The sequence below is a fragment of the Carcharodon carcharias genome, chromosome 20 (genome assembly GCF_017639515.1).
Source record: "Carcharodon carcharias isolate sCarCar2 chromosome 20, sCarCar2.pri, whole genome shotgun sequence".
NCBI lineage: Eukaryota > Metazoa > Chordata > Chondrichthyes > Lamniformes > Lamnidae > Carcharodon > Carcharodon carcharias.
The window spans coordinates 10,448,656-10,467,596 of record NC_054486.1 but is presented as its reverse complement, the minus strand read 5'-3'; the positions used below and the strand labels follow the sequence as shown (position 1 = coordinate 10,467,596).

At 40.3% G+C, this 18,941-nt stretch overlaps 1 protein-coding gene across 2 annotated transcripts in view; it reads right to left on the bottom strand.

The window, feature by feature from the left end:
• The window catches only part of ryr3 (ryanodine receptor 3), a 349,432-nt gene that overhangs the window by 277,139 nt on the left and 53,352 nt on the right, over positions 1 to 18,941 (bottom strand). For both annotated transcript variants that reach the window (XM_041214540.1, XM_041214541.1), the window contains exon 2: positions 6,381 to 6,500. In XM_041214540.1, coding sequence (XP_041070474.1) covers positions 6,381 to 6,500 — 120 coding nt within the window. The remainder of the gene's footprint in view (positions 1 to 6,380; positions 6,501 to 18,941) is intronic.

The window sequence follows — 18,941 nt, the reverse complement described above, 5'->3', positions numbered from 1 at the left end:
TCCTTAGCACTGATCGAAGTTTCTCCCTCAAACCCAACACCAAGATTATAAAAACAGAAAATACTGGAAATACTCAGCAGGTCAGACAGCAGCTGTGAAGAGAGAAGAATAATTTCAAGTCTACGACCTTTCATCAGAACTTCTGTACCATGAAAGAATAAATTGGTGATTCATGCCAATGACCTCTGGATTATACCTTCCAAACTTGCAGAGTAAACACTTTCAGATGCTTCTGAGAAACTTGGTGAAAAAGGAAAGATTTTTGTATGTAATTGGAGCCATCTGATGATAAAGTAAATTTTATAGTCTTTTGTTTTGATGACAACTTCCAGCTTATACCTGAGTAACAGGGTATAGGGTGGTAAAATTGTTCAGTAACTATCTGCCACAACCACCACCAGGATTATCTTGGAGAGCAAAAAAAAAAAAAAATTCCTGGCTTCTTTTCCCACATATTTTTTTTTGCACTCGTTCATGGGATGTGGGCGTCGCTGGCTAGACCAGCCTTTACTGCCCATCCCTAATTGGCCTTGAGAAGGACAATTCTGCTTTGGTTGTGTCAGCGTGACATGTGACTAACATTCATATTCCACCAACATTTATGAATGTGGCAATGACCAGATAATCTGATGTTTTGTGATGTCGATTGAGGGATCGATACTGGCTAGGACACCATGGATAACTCCCCTGCTCTCCTTTGAAATAATGTCTTTTACATCCACCAGAGCAGGCAGATGCGACCTCAGTTTAACAGCACCTCCAACAGTGCAGTGCTCCCTCAGCACTGCACTGGAGTGTCAGCCATGATTTTTTTTGTGTGCTCAAGCCCTGGAGTGGGACTTGAACCCAGAACTTTGTGATTCGTAGGCAAGGATGCTACCAACTGACCCACAGCAGACATTACCCACTCCTTAAATGCATCTGTCCTGCTCTGTCCACTCTCATCTTCAACAAATGAAGACAGCCCTCAGTGGGGGTCCAGCCTGGGGTGAATGTCTAATGGGAAAATGAGAGGGGAAAATGAGTCAGGGTCATGACGAGGAAATTGAGTGAGTCATAAAAATCTCAAATAAATCAAATGGAAGGCTGGGAAAATTCAATCAAAATGAGCACAGGAAATAGGAAAATACAAATCATAAGAGTGAAGCCTTGGAAAGAGAGCAGGGAAAAATCTCCAGATGCTAAAAACGAACCACTGTGATGATGTATCAGTGAAGTAAGGATCAAATGAGCAGAGCTAAGCATTGTCCAATGGCAACGTGAAACTGGTTGGACCAGTGGTCGAAAACATTATCCTTTCATCTGTGGTGAGCTTCAACCCAGCTCTTATTGGGTACAATTTGTTATGATCCCTACGGAAATCAATAAATCAAAAGATTTACCAAATGACCTCAATGAAGAAACCATTAGACACAATTTTACCTTTTAGAACCTTTACCTTAACAATCAAACCAAAATCAACACAAATTAAACATGAATTAACAGGTCATGTCCAATTATCATGGTCAATATAAATATAAATGATAAATTACACATTAAATAGCAGATACAACATAGATAGATCTTTACCAAGCAGTCCACTCAGCATATATAGCACCAATTTCAGCCACAAAGTCCTTGGAATCGCTGATCTGCCTCAGGTAGAATTCCAGTTCCTTTTCTTCAAAGACTTAGCCACTTGTTCTCACCTAACAGCAGCTCCCAGTCACCCCTAGTTCTATGAGTACAATCTTCGACAAAAAAGAGTACTTCCCCAGAATCTCCTCCGCTCTGCTCATGAAAGTCTTGATAGTGTGGGTCCACCAATGTTACCTTTATCCAAACTCTCAGTGACAACCCTGTGCATTCTATGGTTGAGTCTGGTCAGTCAGTTACTTTATGTGACAAAAACAGTTGCATCAACCTTGTATTTGCCTATTGACACCTCCAGCCTTCATTTTCTCCAGCCTGCCTGCAGTGCAGCACTGGGTGATGTGAGCTCAGTTGGCTGTGTCTTTGTCTGGTTTAAACCAGTTTCAGTTTCCCCAGAAGCCTGATGTTTCAGTTTCCCTAGGTTTCCCTTTCAGTTAGGGTCTGACTCAAAAAAAAATACAAACTTTGAAACTAGGGTCAGTGTATTCAACAGAATGTTTGACAAGTTATCTGTTCAGACAACAGTTCGCAAATACTCCCCCACTGCTCTCACAAATGGCAAACTCCATCACAAATTCCACAACATATAACAAGTCATAAATAAGCACCAATTGCACAATTTCATTTGGAAAGGGCTTGGAAAAGGTGCACGTTAGAAATATTATATTTGCACTTGGAAAGATGGTGGTATAATGGCAATGTCACCAGACTAGTAATCCAGAGGCCCAGGCTTGGGGACATAAATCCCACCATAGCAGCTGGTGGAATTTAAATTTAATTGATTTTAAAAATCTGGAATTAAAAGCTATTTTCAGCAATGTGGACCATGAAGCTATCATAGATTATTGTAAAAACCCATCTGGTTCACAAATGTGCTTTAGGGAAGGGAATCTGCAATCCTAGCCAGGTTTAGCCTACAGAACCACAGAAATGTGGTTGACTCTTACCTGCCCTCCCAAATGACCTAGCAATCCACTCAGTTGGTGCAATTGGGGACGGGCAACACATTCCAGCCTTGCCAGCGACACCCGCATCTCACGAAAGAATAAAAAAAGCAACAAAGACCAGGTTTCTGAAGCTGGGTTACCAAAGAAGGCTGTGTCGAGCAAACCTTACATCTGCACCTGACCCACATTACAGCTGGCCTCTTAATGACCTGCCAAATTAGGTTGTTGGAAACCAGGCAGTAAGACTGCATCTCAAAGAGGTAATTTGGATGTGGTACAGCAATGGTCGATTTTATTTCTCTTCATTTTTAAAGAGTAGACAGCTATTCAGCAGCACTTTAGTCAAATGCATTTTAAATAACAAAACAATAATTAATTAAATGTACATCAATTTTTTTTTCAAATTCTCTGAGGATTGGTATTTGTTAATGCAATTTGCTGTATTTCATGCAGCTTTGATTTGTTTATTTCCTGGAACATGTACTCAACAACATGAACTTTAATTAGGTTTTGTGAAAATTGCTATAAGAAGGGATGGTGCCAGAGTCAGCAACACAATATCCATTTAAAAATGAGAAATCCACTTTATTGAATAATATGCCAGTTGTCAGCATATTAGATTTGATAGCTCCTCCTGTTTATTGACTGATAATCTTATATATCATTCACATGCTTAGTAAGCTTTCTAACCAATCTAATTCCTCCTTTTGAAAAAGCCATTGATAATTTATTTTCCTCCACTTTACTTATCAGCTATTGTTTCAGAATTGAAACAACCTCTTTATGATGAAGTCATATACTAGTCGAACAATTGGGATGGATATCGCCGAGTGTTGACATGCGTTGTCAGTATTCTCTGTTCCTATATGAAAATTCTCCATCATTACCCCTCTAAAACTGAGCACAACTTCAGGATGTGAGGGATACGATATTTGGTGTGGAAATCCTGAGGCTGCTGTCTGTCACTCAGTGTACTGACACAGGCTGCATTTTTGTGCTCCCTTCTCCCAGAACTGGCAATCAGGAAATCAGAAAGATGTCCTGCTGCTAACCCATAAAATCTTGTTCAATCAAGTGCAACTGGATTTATAATGTTAATGTGATTAATAAAGCTTGGTGAGCAAGATAACTTTCCCTAAAAAAAAATTATAATTGTAGAATGCTATTAAATGACTAATTAGTAGATTTTTCACCTAAATATTTTTGATAATTTTGTATATAAACAAGGTTTACATAATATTTTAGCTTCTGACTTCACCCCATGTTTATGTCCTTGTCTTTAATTTGCTCCATGTAAATGTTTTTAAAAATGATTTTACTTCATTGATTTTTTGTTTCCTGTTTGGGTGAAAACTCTTTAATGTGATTTACTGCTTGGTCAGCCTGACATCATTCCAGTTCCATGGTGGGAATCTCCAGTGATGAACATTGCAACCACTGCCACTGCACAGGTGATGAGGCTGAAATTCTCACCAGAGAGATCACTAGATCTCTCAGCGAGTTTTACTTCAAGGTCAATAACTAGGTACTTGCTTCACCCCAGACTACAAACTCTAGGACATTAATGTTTTCCTCATTCTTATAACTCAAAAATTGGGAACTGGGTGTCATCTCTTGGACCTGTATTTGTGTACAAATCTATCTGTCTGATAGGATAAAAGTATCTCCTACCTTGCAGAAGCCCACCCCCAGCACAAATGTCTTAATTTGGCTAAGAAAGGCCCCAAGAATAACTTATTCAGGAATTAGAAATGTCTGATACAACAAATTCAGGGTGAGCAGGATATTGGAACAAAGCAGAAGCGGGCTTTGCAGTTAATTCTATTTCAATCAACCTGAGTTTTGATGTCAACATGACAACAATTTTATTTGTTCATTCCTGATTCTGAGAAAGGTGCTTGCTGAGTCTCAAACATAGAGCAAATTAAAGAGAAGGACATAAACATGGGTGAAGGCAGAAGCTAAAATATTCTGTAAACCTTGTTTATAGATAAAATTATCAAAATATTTAGGTGAAAAAATCTACTAATTAGTCAATTAATAGCATTCTACAATTATAAATTTTTTTTTAGGGAAAGTTTTCTTGTTCATCAAGCTTTATTAATCACATTAACATCACAGTTTCTCAATTATATGGACATCTGCAGACAGCAGTAGTTTTCAAAGCTGTTTTTCATTTTTTTAAGATATCATGTTTTAAGCCATTTCACAAAATGTGCTTTTGCTTTTCTTCCTATATCTACAAAAAATGTACTAGTGTTAGGCATGAAGAAAACAAATCTTAGTAACAGTTACTCGTTTCATGGGTTAAGAAGCAAATCGTACAGTTGAGTGTGTAATCCAATAATCCTACCACTCTGATGTGGTGACAAAGAGTCTTTGAAGCTGATTTTGTGGAATTAAAAAAGCACAAATGAAGTCAGCAAGGCAGATAACCCAGAAATGTCAATATTGCTTTTCCAGTGTGTTAGTGAATTGATTGCACACCCGATTTGAATCTTACAACATAGAAGGATACACTATTTAAAAATGAAAATATGGGGAAATAGTTCCATTTTGAAAACTACCACCAAAACAGGATAGCCACAACTTATAAAACAGACTGATCAACTTGAGCTCAATGGATTAACACCCTTTGAGTCTGAATCCTGGTCAGTACCAAATTTTAACATTGATGATGACTTCAGGATTCTGAACCAGCTCCATGAAAACTGTTGACCAAAATTACAAAATCACCGCCTCAATGATGGAACCACAGCAAAATTTAGCTAAATATCTTTTTTCTGGCTTTAAGACTTTACATACTAGGTATTTAGCCAGATAATGAAAACAGGGGTTTAACAGTTCCCCCACTCAATCCATCCTCTCAGTCGTAACACTTGACATTCAAGTTATCAAACTGCTCAAGTAACACTCACCTTTAATATCTCATGTGGATAAAATGCCAGACAACTTTTTCTACTGACAGAATCATGTTTACTATAACTGTCACTCCAAACCAGGCTGTAACTATTATTGATGATGGAGATAAATTGTAGCAATAAATGCTCTCACTTTTAAAAAATTTTATATAATTCGTTGCTTGGTAGAGGGAATAGTGGTGTATGTGCCATGATAAGTACGGAACCTCCCATTGCAAATTTGAGATGTGTCGAATTCTGTATTAAACTTCAGCTCCATATTTATCTAAGTTTTAGGACTTCACATGTAGGACAACTAAAGGCTACCCATGTAAAAGATAAGCAGATGTTGGGAATGAAGGGTGGGGATGGGATTTGGTGGGTGGAAAGAGGTACTCTGCCTAACTCTAGCAGCTTCACCTCCGTTCATAATTCACCACAGAGTGCTGTGATATCTCCAATATTTTGCGTTGTTGATTAATGGAAAAATGTGTGGCCACAAACAATAAATAATAAAACGTTATAAAAACATGTAAAATCTCCAGTTATTTTCAGCTGTTTTGTTTTGCAATTCAGATATATATTCTACAAATGTTAATTGTATTTAGCTTGTTTAATTTAGTCATTAAGCTCCAGCAATGGCATAAGCAATGGTTTGGTGCTTTCCCAAATAGGACTAAGGAAAAAAGGGAACAGGGTTTAAAATGTATTAACACTAAATTGGAGTTTCATTTGCATTATTTAGCATTCCAATTAATCCATGATAACACACAAATTCAATTTGCAGAATGCATTTAACATAAATGGTTTTCAACAAATTGGATTTTAGGAGCGATGTCTTTACTGGAAGAGTACATATTAAAACATCATGTTGAAACCTGAAATACTAAAATCTAAATACCTTAGCTTCTGAAGTAGGCTCTAGAAAACACAAACGTCCACCAAATCCTTCAGCTGAAAGACAAAATTTACGTTGTTCTTTCTGGATGTTGGCAGTGGACTGAAGTACAACTTCATCATCCTATGAAAAGAAAAATGAGGCTGGTGAGAACAGCTTTTAATTTTGCTAACATTTTAATGGACGTGAGTTTGGACTACTCACGAGAAAACATTTGCAGCTCAACTTTAAATAACCTTCTGACTGTCAGTATGAAATGGTTCTCAAATAATAATTTTTATTAGCTTGGCATCATTATGTGGCTAAAATAACAAGGCTGAAAAATGACACAATATCTATGTAAGTGATATCCCAATATATTTTTAGCATTCCATCCTAAGTAGCTTATGTTCAAAGTGCAAGCTCATTGTACGACAGTACAAGTACACAATATCATTTCCATAATGAAATGAAATATGATGCAATACATCAATCCCATCATTTTCTTGCATAAAAATGGCTTGAATGTTAGGGAAAGAGTAGAAATACATAGAAAACAAGGGAGAATGTCAATAAATAGAGGAAAAAATGTGTAGGAAATTTCTGTTGATTATGTGCATTATATAGTCATCTACAAACATTCTACAGTAGGATAAAGAGCACATTTCACCGAGCTCTACAGACAGTAAGTCAACCAAATCTTCACCTCCCTCAGTGGGCATCCAGGGATCACTTTATTGACCAAGTTTTCTTACATTCAGTAATCATTTGAACCATTGCTGAAAGGGAGATTGTCCTTCACAAGTGAAAGTCTGTATGATTAGTAAGAGACAGCATATATTTCTAGAGATAAAAACAAAAAAACTGCGGATGCTGGAAATCCAAAACAAAAACAAAATCAGAATTACCTGGAAAAACTCAGCAGGTCTGGCAGCCTCGGCGGAGAAGAAAAGAGTTGAGGACTCGAAACGTCAACTCTTTTCTTCTCCGCCGATGCTGCCAGACCTGCTGAGTTTTTCCAGCATATAATTCTTTATGACTGAGAAAATTCCAGACCATATCTATCCAGCCAACTGCTACCACTGATTGATGCCATGTCAACAGGATATCCATAGGGGAGATAATTGCTAAACTAATTCATTCAGGGTTTGACAAGGATCTTATGTGGTAAAATTAAGAGGATTTTGATTAATAATGACCTATGTCTTTTCCTATTCATGTTTCACTCCTTTCCCGATATGGTAATATTGAAGGATGCTGATAGTTAAAGTATGCTTATCCTTTGTTTCCCATTGATTTTTTTCCCTTCCTAAAATCTTCCCTTTCAACAGTGAATGTAATTTTCATTTTTATGGTCTTGGTGGTAACCTAAGGAGTTCACATGGGTATTATAGAACCCATCTGATTTTCATATCTGTAGTATCTATCCATCTAATGTGAAAAATAGGTTTTAAGGCACCATTCATTAGTTCCATGGCACATGTGGCCCATGACCTATCAGAATTTTCTTTCATCTAATAAATAAAGCCACTGTTAATAAAAAAAAACAATTCCCATTAACCACAGCTGCCTCACAATTAAAATTCAACATGGAAAACCACTAAAACACAACATTTCGTGCAAGTAAAATTGCACTATTTTTCCATTACCACTCTGGACCCAGCTCCAATAGATGTCACAGAAGAAGTAAAGCAGGTTGCTTTCCACTGCTCTTCTGAAATAATTGTGTTTAAGTTTTTTCCCTGTAAGCCTCCCTTTACGTTTTTCAACGATTCTGTGAAAAACCAATAAATAAATGGCAACTGCACATCGTTGTTGTGGACTAATTTAGTTCACCGAGAATCAAGAGGGGAAAAAGTGCCCAATTTCTCAAATTAGTTTTAGAGTTGTGAGTTACAAAACTGTGATGGTCGATCCCACAATATTTTAAATATTCATTCATGGGCATCACTGGCTAGGGCAGTATTTATTGCCCATTCCTTGCTCAGAGGGCATTTAAGAGTCAACTGCATTGTCACATGTAGGCCAGACCAGGAGATTTCCTTTGTAAAAGGACATTAGTGACTCAGGTGGGTGGTTACAATGAATGGCAATGGTTTCATAATCATCATGGGGCTTTTAATTCCAGTTTTTTAAATGAATTTAAGCTTCACTACCTACTGTGGTGGGATTTGAACCCAGGTCCCCCAAGCATTACCCTGAGTCGCAGGTATTTTGTCACCACCACCTCCCATCGCTTGATTTAGGCTATCTTTTATAGACATGCATTTGCTGAGTAGAAGAATAACACTACATGAAAGTGTTATACCCAGGTGAACTTCTTATGTTTCCAACAAGAGCACTAAAAATGAGAATTACATTCACTGTTGAAAGGGAAGATTTTAGTAAGAAAAAAATAATGGGACGTAAAGGATAACTATATTTCTTTCTAAACGTTTGATTTTAAAAGGGTTCATGGTTGTGACCATGGTTTTAACTCAGACAGTAATAATGAATCTAAATAAATTGATTGGGCATATTCCCAGTGATGGTTTAGAATGAATTTATCTTCATAATATTATCTTCATAATATCTTCAAAATATTCTGGGTTTACTTTATTTATGCCACTTAACATTTTACATACCTTAATGATTTATTTCCAGAGTAAAGAACTTAAACTTCAATAAACAAGATACTTATAGTTTCGTATGCTGTAAGTAATTAGGTAATGCAAAAAATGCTGGACTTCAAACTAAAGGTAAAAAATCAGTTGCAATGACAGGTTAATAGCAGGAACAAGAGCTGAGGGGATAAAAAAACTTAAACTCCAGATAAAGTGTCAATATAAATTTTATAATAGTTTAACAACCTGATGTGATACTGCCGTATCAATAATGATTGAATACCTTTGGCATTGTTTATATGAACGGGAAAGCTAATATTTAATTTTCTTTGAAATACCATAGGACCAGAAAGAAAAGTCACCAGTGTCCTGTGAGCCGATGTAATTCTTCAACTATCTAAAGTATGCTTCTTAAACGCTAACCAAAAATAAACTAGCCAGGGGGGAATATGCTCAGTAATAGATAATATGCCTGTGAGACAGGGCACTGATGGAAACCATTCCCATTTGGGAAATATGCCATTCTGTTGCTTTGCAATTGCAATTGGCAGTTAAGAAACCACACTGCAGTAGATGAAGAGTTAATACATTTGCACTAACTGATCAAACCAGAACTTGGTGAATGAAGCAGGCAACCTCATTGTATATCGATTTCTTTGGCTTTGTTAATTTCAGAATTAAAAGTTCTTTCTATATTTTTGTAAATTAACATTTGAATGCTTCATGAAAGTGGGTAAATTCTTCTCCTTTTGAGTACTGATATAATTTTTAATGAGAGTTTCAAAACGTGTATCATTGGTGAGACTGCTGAGTATTTGCCAGACCATCTTCTACTATACGTCTGCCATCCACAATGTGATCCAAGCACTCAACAAAGCTTTCTTTCAAAATATTCTGGGTTTACTTTATTTATGCCACTTAACATTTTATATACCTAAATGATTTATTTCCAGAGTAAAGAACTTTAACTTCAATAACCGTCTTTACACTTGGCATCATTCCTGTTCTTCCCAGCAACCTCCATAATGCATGCATATCTACTTTGTAACACAGCGACTAAAATGTCTTAGCATAATCTGTGTAATCCTGTGCTCCAGTTTTCTGGCTAACTATCTCAATATTCTATTAGCTGACAGCTGGATTGTTAAACCAGTAATTTATCAATATTTGAATAAAACGCCACATTTCAGTGCAAATGCAAGTGGTAATTATTGTTGTTATTACTGACTTAGCAACAATAAACTTAGTATTTATTTGTGTTGTACAATAAACAAAACATTGATGTAATTAAAGGAAATGTTGTCTTTTTTTATAAATAAAACCTCCTTGTAAAACCTCATAATCATTCATTTTTCTTTGGCAATATTTATAGCACTGAATCCCTATATCAAACCTACAGGCCTCATTTTTTATGCCATATTAACACTACTTAGAACAATAATGCAATCAAGGATTTTGTGTACCAAGACACTTGAAATTTCTAACTGTTTCACCATTATTCAAATTAGGAAACACTTTTACATGCAAAGAGTGATAGAAGTTTGGAACTATTACTGCAAATGACAACTATTGCTTGGATCAATTGTTAATTTTAAACCTGAGATTGTTAGATTTTTGTTAATCAAAGGTAAGGGATTTGGGCAAAGGTGGGTATACGGATTTAGGCTGCAGTGCAGCCATGGTCTCGTTGAATGGTGAAACAGGCTTGAAGGGATAAATGACCTCCTCCTGTTGCTTTGCTCCTATCTGAAATTATTTGAATTTTGATCTTGCACTTGCTGTCTGATATCAATCATTATTATAGAAATTCCTGTTTGTGTGTGTGTTACCTATGCAGTTATCGCACAGGAAGAAACTATCACCTTGGACAATGTCCCACAAACAACAACGAGATAAATAATCAGAAAATCTGATTTTAATGATATTGGACAGCATGGGTATCTCCATCAAGACTACTTGTGTGCCAAACAGCATAAGCAGTATGCAATAGACAGAGCTAAGTGACCCCACAACCAACGGATCAGATTTAAGCTCTGCAGTCCTGCCACACCCAGTCGTGAATGGTGGTGAATAATTAATCAACTCAATGGAAGAGGAGGCTCCACGAATATCTCCATCCTTAATGATGGGGCAGCCTAGCACATCAGTGCAAAAGATAAGGTTGAAGCATTCGCTACAATCTTCAGCCAGAAGTGCCAAGTGAATGGTCCATCTCGGCCTCCTCCGGAGGTCCCCAGCACTACAGGTGCCGATCTTCAGCCAATTCAATTCACTCCACTTGATATCAAGAAACAACTGAAGCCACTGGATACTGCAAAGGCTGTGGGCCCTGACAACATTCCAGCAATAGTACTGAAGACTTGTGCTCCAGAACTTGCTGTGCCCCTAGCCAAGCTGTCCCAGTACAGATACAACACTGGCAACTACCTGGCAATGTGGAAAATTGCCCAGGTGTGTTCTGTACAGAAAAAGTGTGACAAATTCAGCTTCGCCAATTACCGCCCCATCAGTCTACTCAATGTAAAGCGATGGAAGGTGTCATCAACAGTGCTATCAAGCGGCACTTGCTTCGCAATAACCTGCTCACTGACGCTCAGTTTTGATTTTGCTAGGGCTTGACCTCATTACAGCCTTGGCTCAAACTCTGACAAAACAGGTGATCTCCTGAGGTGGGAATGACTGCCTTTGACATCAAGGCTACACTTGACATAGTGTGGCATCAAAGAGCCCAAGCAAAACTGGAGTCAATGGGAATCAGGGGAAAAACTCTCTGCTGGTTGGAGTCATACCCAGCACAAAGGAAGATGGTTGTGGTTGTTGGAGGTCAGTCATTTCAGCTCCAGGACATCACTGCAGGAGTTCCTCAGGGTAGTGTCCTAGGCCCAATCATCTTCAGCTGCTTCATCAATGACCTTCCTTCCATCAGAAGGTCAGATGTGGGGATGTTCATTGATGATTGCACAATGTTCAGCGCCATTCGCAACTCCTCAGATACTGAAGCGGTCCATGTCCAAATGCAGCAAGACCTGGACAGTATCCAGGCTTAGGCTGACTAGTGGCAAGTAACATGCACGCTACACAAGTCAGGAGTGTGATGGAATACTCTCCACTTGCCTGGATGTGTGCAGCTCCAACAACACTCAAGAAGCTTGACACAATCCAAGACAAATGGCGTGCTTGTTTGGCACTCCATCCATAAACATTCACTCCCTCCATCAGCAATGCACTATAGCAGCATGTGTACCACCTACAAGATGCACTGCAGGAATTCACCAAGGCCGCTTAGACAGCACCTTCCAAATGCACAACTACTACCATCTTAAAGGATGAGGGCAGCAGATAGATGGGAACATCACCGCCTGGAAGTTCCCCTCCAAGCCACTCACCCTCCTGACTTGGAAATATATCACCGTTCCTTCACTGTCACTGGGTCAAAATCCTGGAACTCCCTTCCTAACAGCACTGTGGGTATACCTACACCACATGGACTGCAGCAGTTCAAGATGGCAGCTCACCACCACCTTCTCAAGGGCAATTAGAGATGGGCCATAAATGCTGGCCCAGCCAGCGACACCCACATCCCATGAAAGGATAAAAAAAATCAGAATTTCCCAGATTTTCGTCGAATTGCTTATTAAGGATGAGCTGCTGCCTAAAAAGGCTTTAGCTGTGAGAGTTTGAAGGCACAGAGCAAGTCACTTAAAGCACTGCTGCAGGTATTTAAAGGGGTCCCACTTGATATAACCATAGAGAGAAACAATTTTAAGCATCATACTATTTCTATCAAGTTTTAGCCTTGGCTTAGTGCAGGGGAGCTTTTCCAGTGGCTCAGCCAACATTTATCCATCGCCCTCATCATCATTAAAAACTGATTATCTGATTTATATATCCCATTGCTCTTTGGGAGGCAATAATGTGTGTGCAAATTGGTTGCCACGTTTCCCTAATTTTTAAACAGTGGTTACACTTCAGAGATACATCTTTGGCTGTAAAGTACTCTGGGATGTCCTGAACTAATGAAATATAAAGCTCTCTTTTATTTGTTCCTGCTTTCTGTGATGTCTCTGAATCAGAAGTAACTTGGAATTAGGCACCAACCTAATGAAGTTCCAACACAAGCATACCCTGCCTGCTAAATATAAAGGGCAGCAGGCAACGGGCAGCGTTAAGCAGTCGTCCAACTAACAGATCACAGCAAAGCTCTATAGCCTTATCACATTCAGTCACAAATGGTGGTGGACAACCAAGCAACTCTGAGAATCTCAATCCTAACCTTAGTGGAGTCCAACACGTGCACTGAGGCTACAATGTTTGGAAGCAGCTTCAATCAAATGTGCCAAGTGGGTGATCGCACCCAACCTCCTCCTGAGGACCCTGCCATCATAGATACCGATATAGAGTCAGTGCAGTTCATTCATTGTGACCTTGAGAAGTAGCTGAGTGAACTCACCACAGTGAAGGCTATGGGCCCTGGCAATATCTAACTGTGGTGCTGAAGGTTTGTGCCCCGGACCAGCCGACTCCCTGCCAAGTTCTTCCAGTAAAACTACAATACTGGCATCTACCAAACAACACAGTAAGTTGCCAGGTGTGTACAATCCACAAAAAAACAAACAAATCTAACCCAGTCACTCTGGCATAAATTAGAAATAGTCACAAATTAGGAATAGGGTGTGAATATACCAATGTATAAAATTAGTTTGAAATAGGGAAAGGGATGGGTTCGGTTTTTAAGTTCATTTTTGATGAAGATTGCTGAAGGTTTCACTGTCACAAGAATCAGGCTCCAGAAATCAGTATTCTTAGATAAAGTTGGCTAGTTTGAACAAAAACCTATAGTTGGATGAGATAACAAGTTGTATGAAGCTATGTTGGGCTTTTCATTTCACCGTGTTTAATTAAGATGTTTGCTAAAGTGCATACATCCCATAGTATGTGGGGCATTAGAGTAAGAGCCTGGTTTTAACTCCTTGATAAGGAGTTAAAACAGCTACACTAAATGCTGGCCATTGTGGATGTTTATCAACAGACCTCATGATCAGGCTTAGCCATAAATAACTGATAGTGAAATGAAGCCTACTGGTGTGTTAGGCTGGGATTTTCCGGACCTGTCATGGTGGGACACACCGTGGGAGATTCGGCAGCCCAGCCAAAAGTTCACTGACTTTCGGCGAGAATGGACGATCCCAGCGACAAGTGGGGCCAGATAATCCCACCTTTCGTGTGATACCAGAGAGGGAATGTTATGGGAGGATGGAACTCGTCTGGGAAGGACAGCGTGCAAGGTGATGAGGGAGAATTAAGGCCGTACGGTACGTGCAAAGGACAAAAAGGTAATGGCAGGTGAACGACATCAACCCCGAGTTTAGAAAAAGGACACCATTGGTGAGTTGCTGCAGTGCATCTTGTAAATGGTACACATTGCTGCTACTGTGCGACAGTGGTGGAGGGAGTGAATGTTTGTGATGGGTGCCAATCAAGTGGGCTGCTTTATCCTGGATGGTGTCGAGATGCTCAAGCGTTATTGGAGCTGTACTCATCCAGTGGAGATTATTCCATCTCACTCCTGACTTGTGCCTCATAGATGGTGGACAGGCTTTGGGGAGTCAGGAGATGAGTTACTCGCCACAGCATTCTAGCCTCTGAACTGGTCTTGCAGCCAGTATTTATATAACAAGTCCAGTTCAGTTTCTGGTCAATGGTAACCCCCAGGATGTTGATAGTGGGGGATTCAGCGATGGTAATGCCATTGAATGTCAAGCTGCGATGGTTGGACTCTCTCTTGCTGGGGATGGTCATTGCCTGGCACTTGAATGGCATGAATGTTACTTGCCACTTGACAGCCCAAGCCTGGATATTATCCAGGTCTTGCTGCATTTGGAAACGGACTGCTTCACTATCTGATGTGTCGCGAATGGTGCTGACTGAACATTGTATAATCATCACTGAACATCCCCAATTCTGACCTTATGATGGAAGGAAGGTCATTGATGAAGCAGCTGAAGATGGTTGGGCCGAGGACACTACCCTGAGGAACTCCTGCAGTGATGTCCTGGAGCTGAGATGATTGACTTCCAACAACCACAACCATCTTCCTGTGTGCTGGGTATGACCCAACCAGCGGAGAGTTTTTCCCCTGATTCCCATTGACATCAGTTTTTCTAGGGCTCCTTGATGCCAAACTTGGTCAAATGCTGCCTTGATGTCCAGAGCAGTCATTCTCACCTCACCTCTGGAGTTCATCTGTTTTGTCAATGTTTGAACCAAGGCTGTCATGAGGTCAGGAGCTGAGTGGCCCTGGCAGAATCCAAACTGAGCATTATTGAGTAGGTTATTGCTAAGCAAATGCTGCTTGATAGCATCGTTGACAACCCTTTCCATCACTTTATCACTTTACTGATGATGGAGAGTAGACTGATGGGGTGATAATTGATCGGGTTGGATTTGTCCTGCTTTTTTTGAGTGAGACATACCTGGGTAATTTTCCACATTGCTGAGTAGATGCCAATGTTGTAGCTGTATTGGAACAGCTTGACCAGGGGCGTGGCAAGCTCTGGAGCATAAGTTTTCAGTACTATTGCCGGAATATTGTCAGGGCCCATAGCCTTTGCAGTATCCAGTGCCTTTAGCCGTTTCTTGATCTCACATGGAGTGAATCAAATTGGCTGAAAACTGGCATCTGTGATGCTGGGGGCCTCAGTAGGAGGCCGAGATGGATCATCCACTTTGCATTCTGGCTGAAGATTCTTGCAAATGTTTCAGCCTTATCTTTTGCATTCTGGACTCTCCCATCATTGAGGTTGGGGATATTTATGGAGCCTCCTCCAGTGTTCTGAATTGTTTTATTGTCCACTGCCATTGACGACTGGATGTGGCAGGACTGCAGAGCTTAGATCTGATCCATTGGTTGTGGGATTGCTTAGCTCTGTTTATCACTTGCTGCTTACGCTGTTTGGCATGCAAGTAGCCCAGTGTTATTGCTTCACAAGGTTGAGGCCTCATTTTTAGGTCTGCCTTGTGTTGCTCCTGGCATGCCCTCCTGCACCCTTCATTGAACCAGGGTTGATCCCCTGGCTTGGTGGTAATAGTAGAGTGGGGGATATGCTGGGCCATGAGGATACAGATTGTGGTTGAGTACAATTCTGTTGTTGCTGATGGCCCACAGTTACCTCTGAAGGTACCTCTGTAAGGTACCCCTGTTAAACCTTTCTGAGGGGTTGCAGAAGTCAAGAAGACCTGAACACCAAGAGAAGAGAAGGTGGCACTTAGCTATGATCTTATAGATTTTTAAGGACAACTGTTTGAAAAGGACGTTTGCTGAAAAACCAACTTTTGAAAAACATTTGTGCAGAAAAGGGACGTACGGACAGACAACTTGGTAGCTTCCTTTATTGGTTCCAAAACCTCATCAAACTGCTTATCTCAAGATGGATCACAAAGGACATTATTCAATGAATGTCCCACAAGTCTAAAAGAGATCCTTCCATTTGCTGGTCTTCTTTCAGGACAAAAACAACTAACTTCTCTTCTCCTCTCGGTGTTCAGGTCTTCTTGACTTCTGCAGCCCCTCAGGAAGGTTTGACTGGAGTATCTTTCAGAGATACCAAAGGTACCTTCAGAAGTAACTATGGACCATCAGAAGCAGCATAATTGTACTCAACCGCAATCTGTAACCTCATGGCCCGGCACACTACTAAAACCAACCCTTAATGAAAGAATCTTGGGAGAAGCCACCTTTAGATTTCACACTATAAGAAAAGTTTGGAATCTGTCCAAAGAGAGAACTATCTTGAGCATCGTGAGAGGGACACCTGGAAACAGAAACTGATTCTCAACAAGGCGGGACAGAGGAAAGTTTCCAGGAACAGCTATCGGACTGCTGTACTAAATCAGACCGCCAAGAGCCACCATAAAAGTGAAAACGCAAGAATTTCATTCACTCCCAAGGCCTGTTCTGCATCTTGATTTAACCTACAAAGGCAAACTCCAACTTTTCAACTACAGAAGCCATCACATCAGCTAAACCGAACTTCAAATTTCAAACCCTTTGCCTTGGAAAGAAGGAACTCAAATAACGGACCTGCCACAATATCTCAGAGGCTGATTTGGAATCTCATCGTTAAGTATCTCTTTTTTTTTATCTGCATTTTAATCTTTGCATCTGTATTTTACTTAATAACTTTATCACCTTTACCTTAAGCAATTTGCAGCAGTAGTTTTGTAATAAACTAACCTTTATCTTATTTAAGGCTAAAATTTGTCTCCTGGTTATTTTTAAGTTGAACTATTCGTAAATTAAAAGGAGGCTACGGATAAACCCACACACAAATTCTTAGCTCACGGACCACTTTAAGGGAATGCCTTTGTCATGGTCATAACAGATGAAAAGAAAGAGCTGTTCATGCATGCCAGCAGTTCTGCCCAAAGTGGACCAGCACTCATTGCATTTCGGGGTCATTTGGTTTTGCTGTGTAACTATCCTGTCATAAACTCTGATTAAAACTCATCATGCCGCTGCTTAAACCCTGACCTGACTGACTGATTGGATGGTGATAACTTTCAAGTAACATTCTAATTTTAACTCAGGGTACCTTTCAAAGAGTTAAATTCTCACAAACCTCCTTCTAATTGTCAATCGTAGGTGTCAAGCACCACCTACTCATCGATAAATTGCTTGCTGGCTCTCAGTTTGTCGTCTGCCTGAACCACTCCACACTCGACTTTATAACAGGTTTCACAGTGACACGGACACTAGAGCTGAATGCCAGAGGAGAGATAAGGGTAATGCCTCTGAATATCAAGGCAGCATTCAACTGAGCTTAATGCCAAGGATCCCAAGATATACTGAGCTCAGAGGGGGTCCAGTGGCTAGTCATAACCAACACAAAGGTATACAATGATGCTTGTTGTCAGCCAGGCCATCAATCCCAAGAGCATTGCTGCAGAAATTCATGGAAACACTGTCCTTTGCAACATTGTTAATGAGCTTCCCATCATCATAAGGTCAGGAGTGGGTCCGTAACTGATACGGGTATGATAATAAAGTACTGAATCTTCATTTACAGCTCCTCCAATAATGAGGAAGTCTATGCTCGCCTGCCACTGGCCCTGGACCTTATCCAGTCTTTGACAAGTGACAGGTAACATAAGTGCCACTTGAGTGCTCAGCAACAACCATAGAATCAAACAGAACAGGAGGAGGCTATTCGGCCCATCACACCTATGCCAGTTTTTGAAAGGATGATCCACTTACCCGCACCCCTGCTCTTTCCCCATTGCACTGCATTTCTTTTCTTTTTCAAATATATATCTAACTTTCTTTCGAAAGTTACTGCTGAATTGGCTTCCACCACCCTTTCAGGCAACACATTCCAGATCATAATAATTCTCCTCTGGTTGTTCTGCTAATTGTCTTACCATCTCCAACAAAGAACGCTCCAGTCATTCAACATCAACGTTCTGCATGTCACTATTAAGCAGGTGTTTAACTGGATCAGTGGTACAATACGACAAAACTCTGAGTACTCTGCAATAAAGCTCTCCACCTATAAGGCTCCGATCAGAAGCGTAATAGAATGCTCACCACGTGTCTGAATTGGTGCATCTGTAACAACAATCATTCAGGTCACAGCAGTCCACTTGATTTAGTGCATGCCAACAGGGTGGGTGACAGGGCGGGTAACAGGGCAGGTGACAGGGCGGGTGACAGGGTACAATTCGGCATGAGGGGCAGAAATCGGTGTCACACCTGGTGTGAAATCACAGCGGGGTCATCCGATGGTGATGGAATCCCACTGGAGGCCGGCGTTAGCCAGCTTGGCATCTCGCTAATGGAACACAAAGTAAGGCCCGACTGGAATCGCTACCCCCCCACCCCCACCCCCATGCCAGATTTACCATTACACCCACGGCAACACATACCGGCCCAGGACACGTCTGTACAAGTGAGACGTGCAGAAGTCGGGCCTTCCCGTTAGGGCCC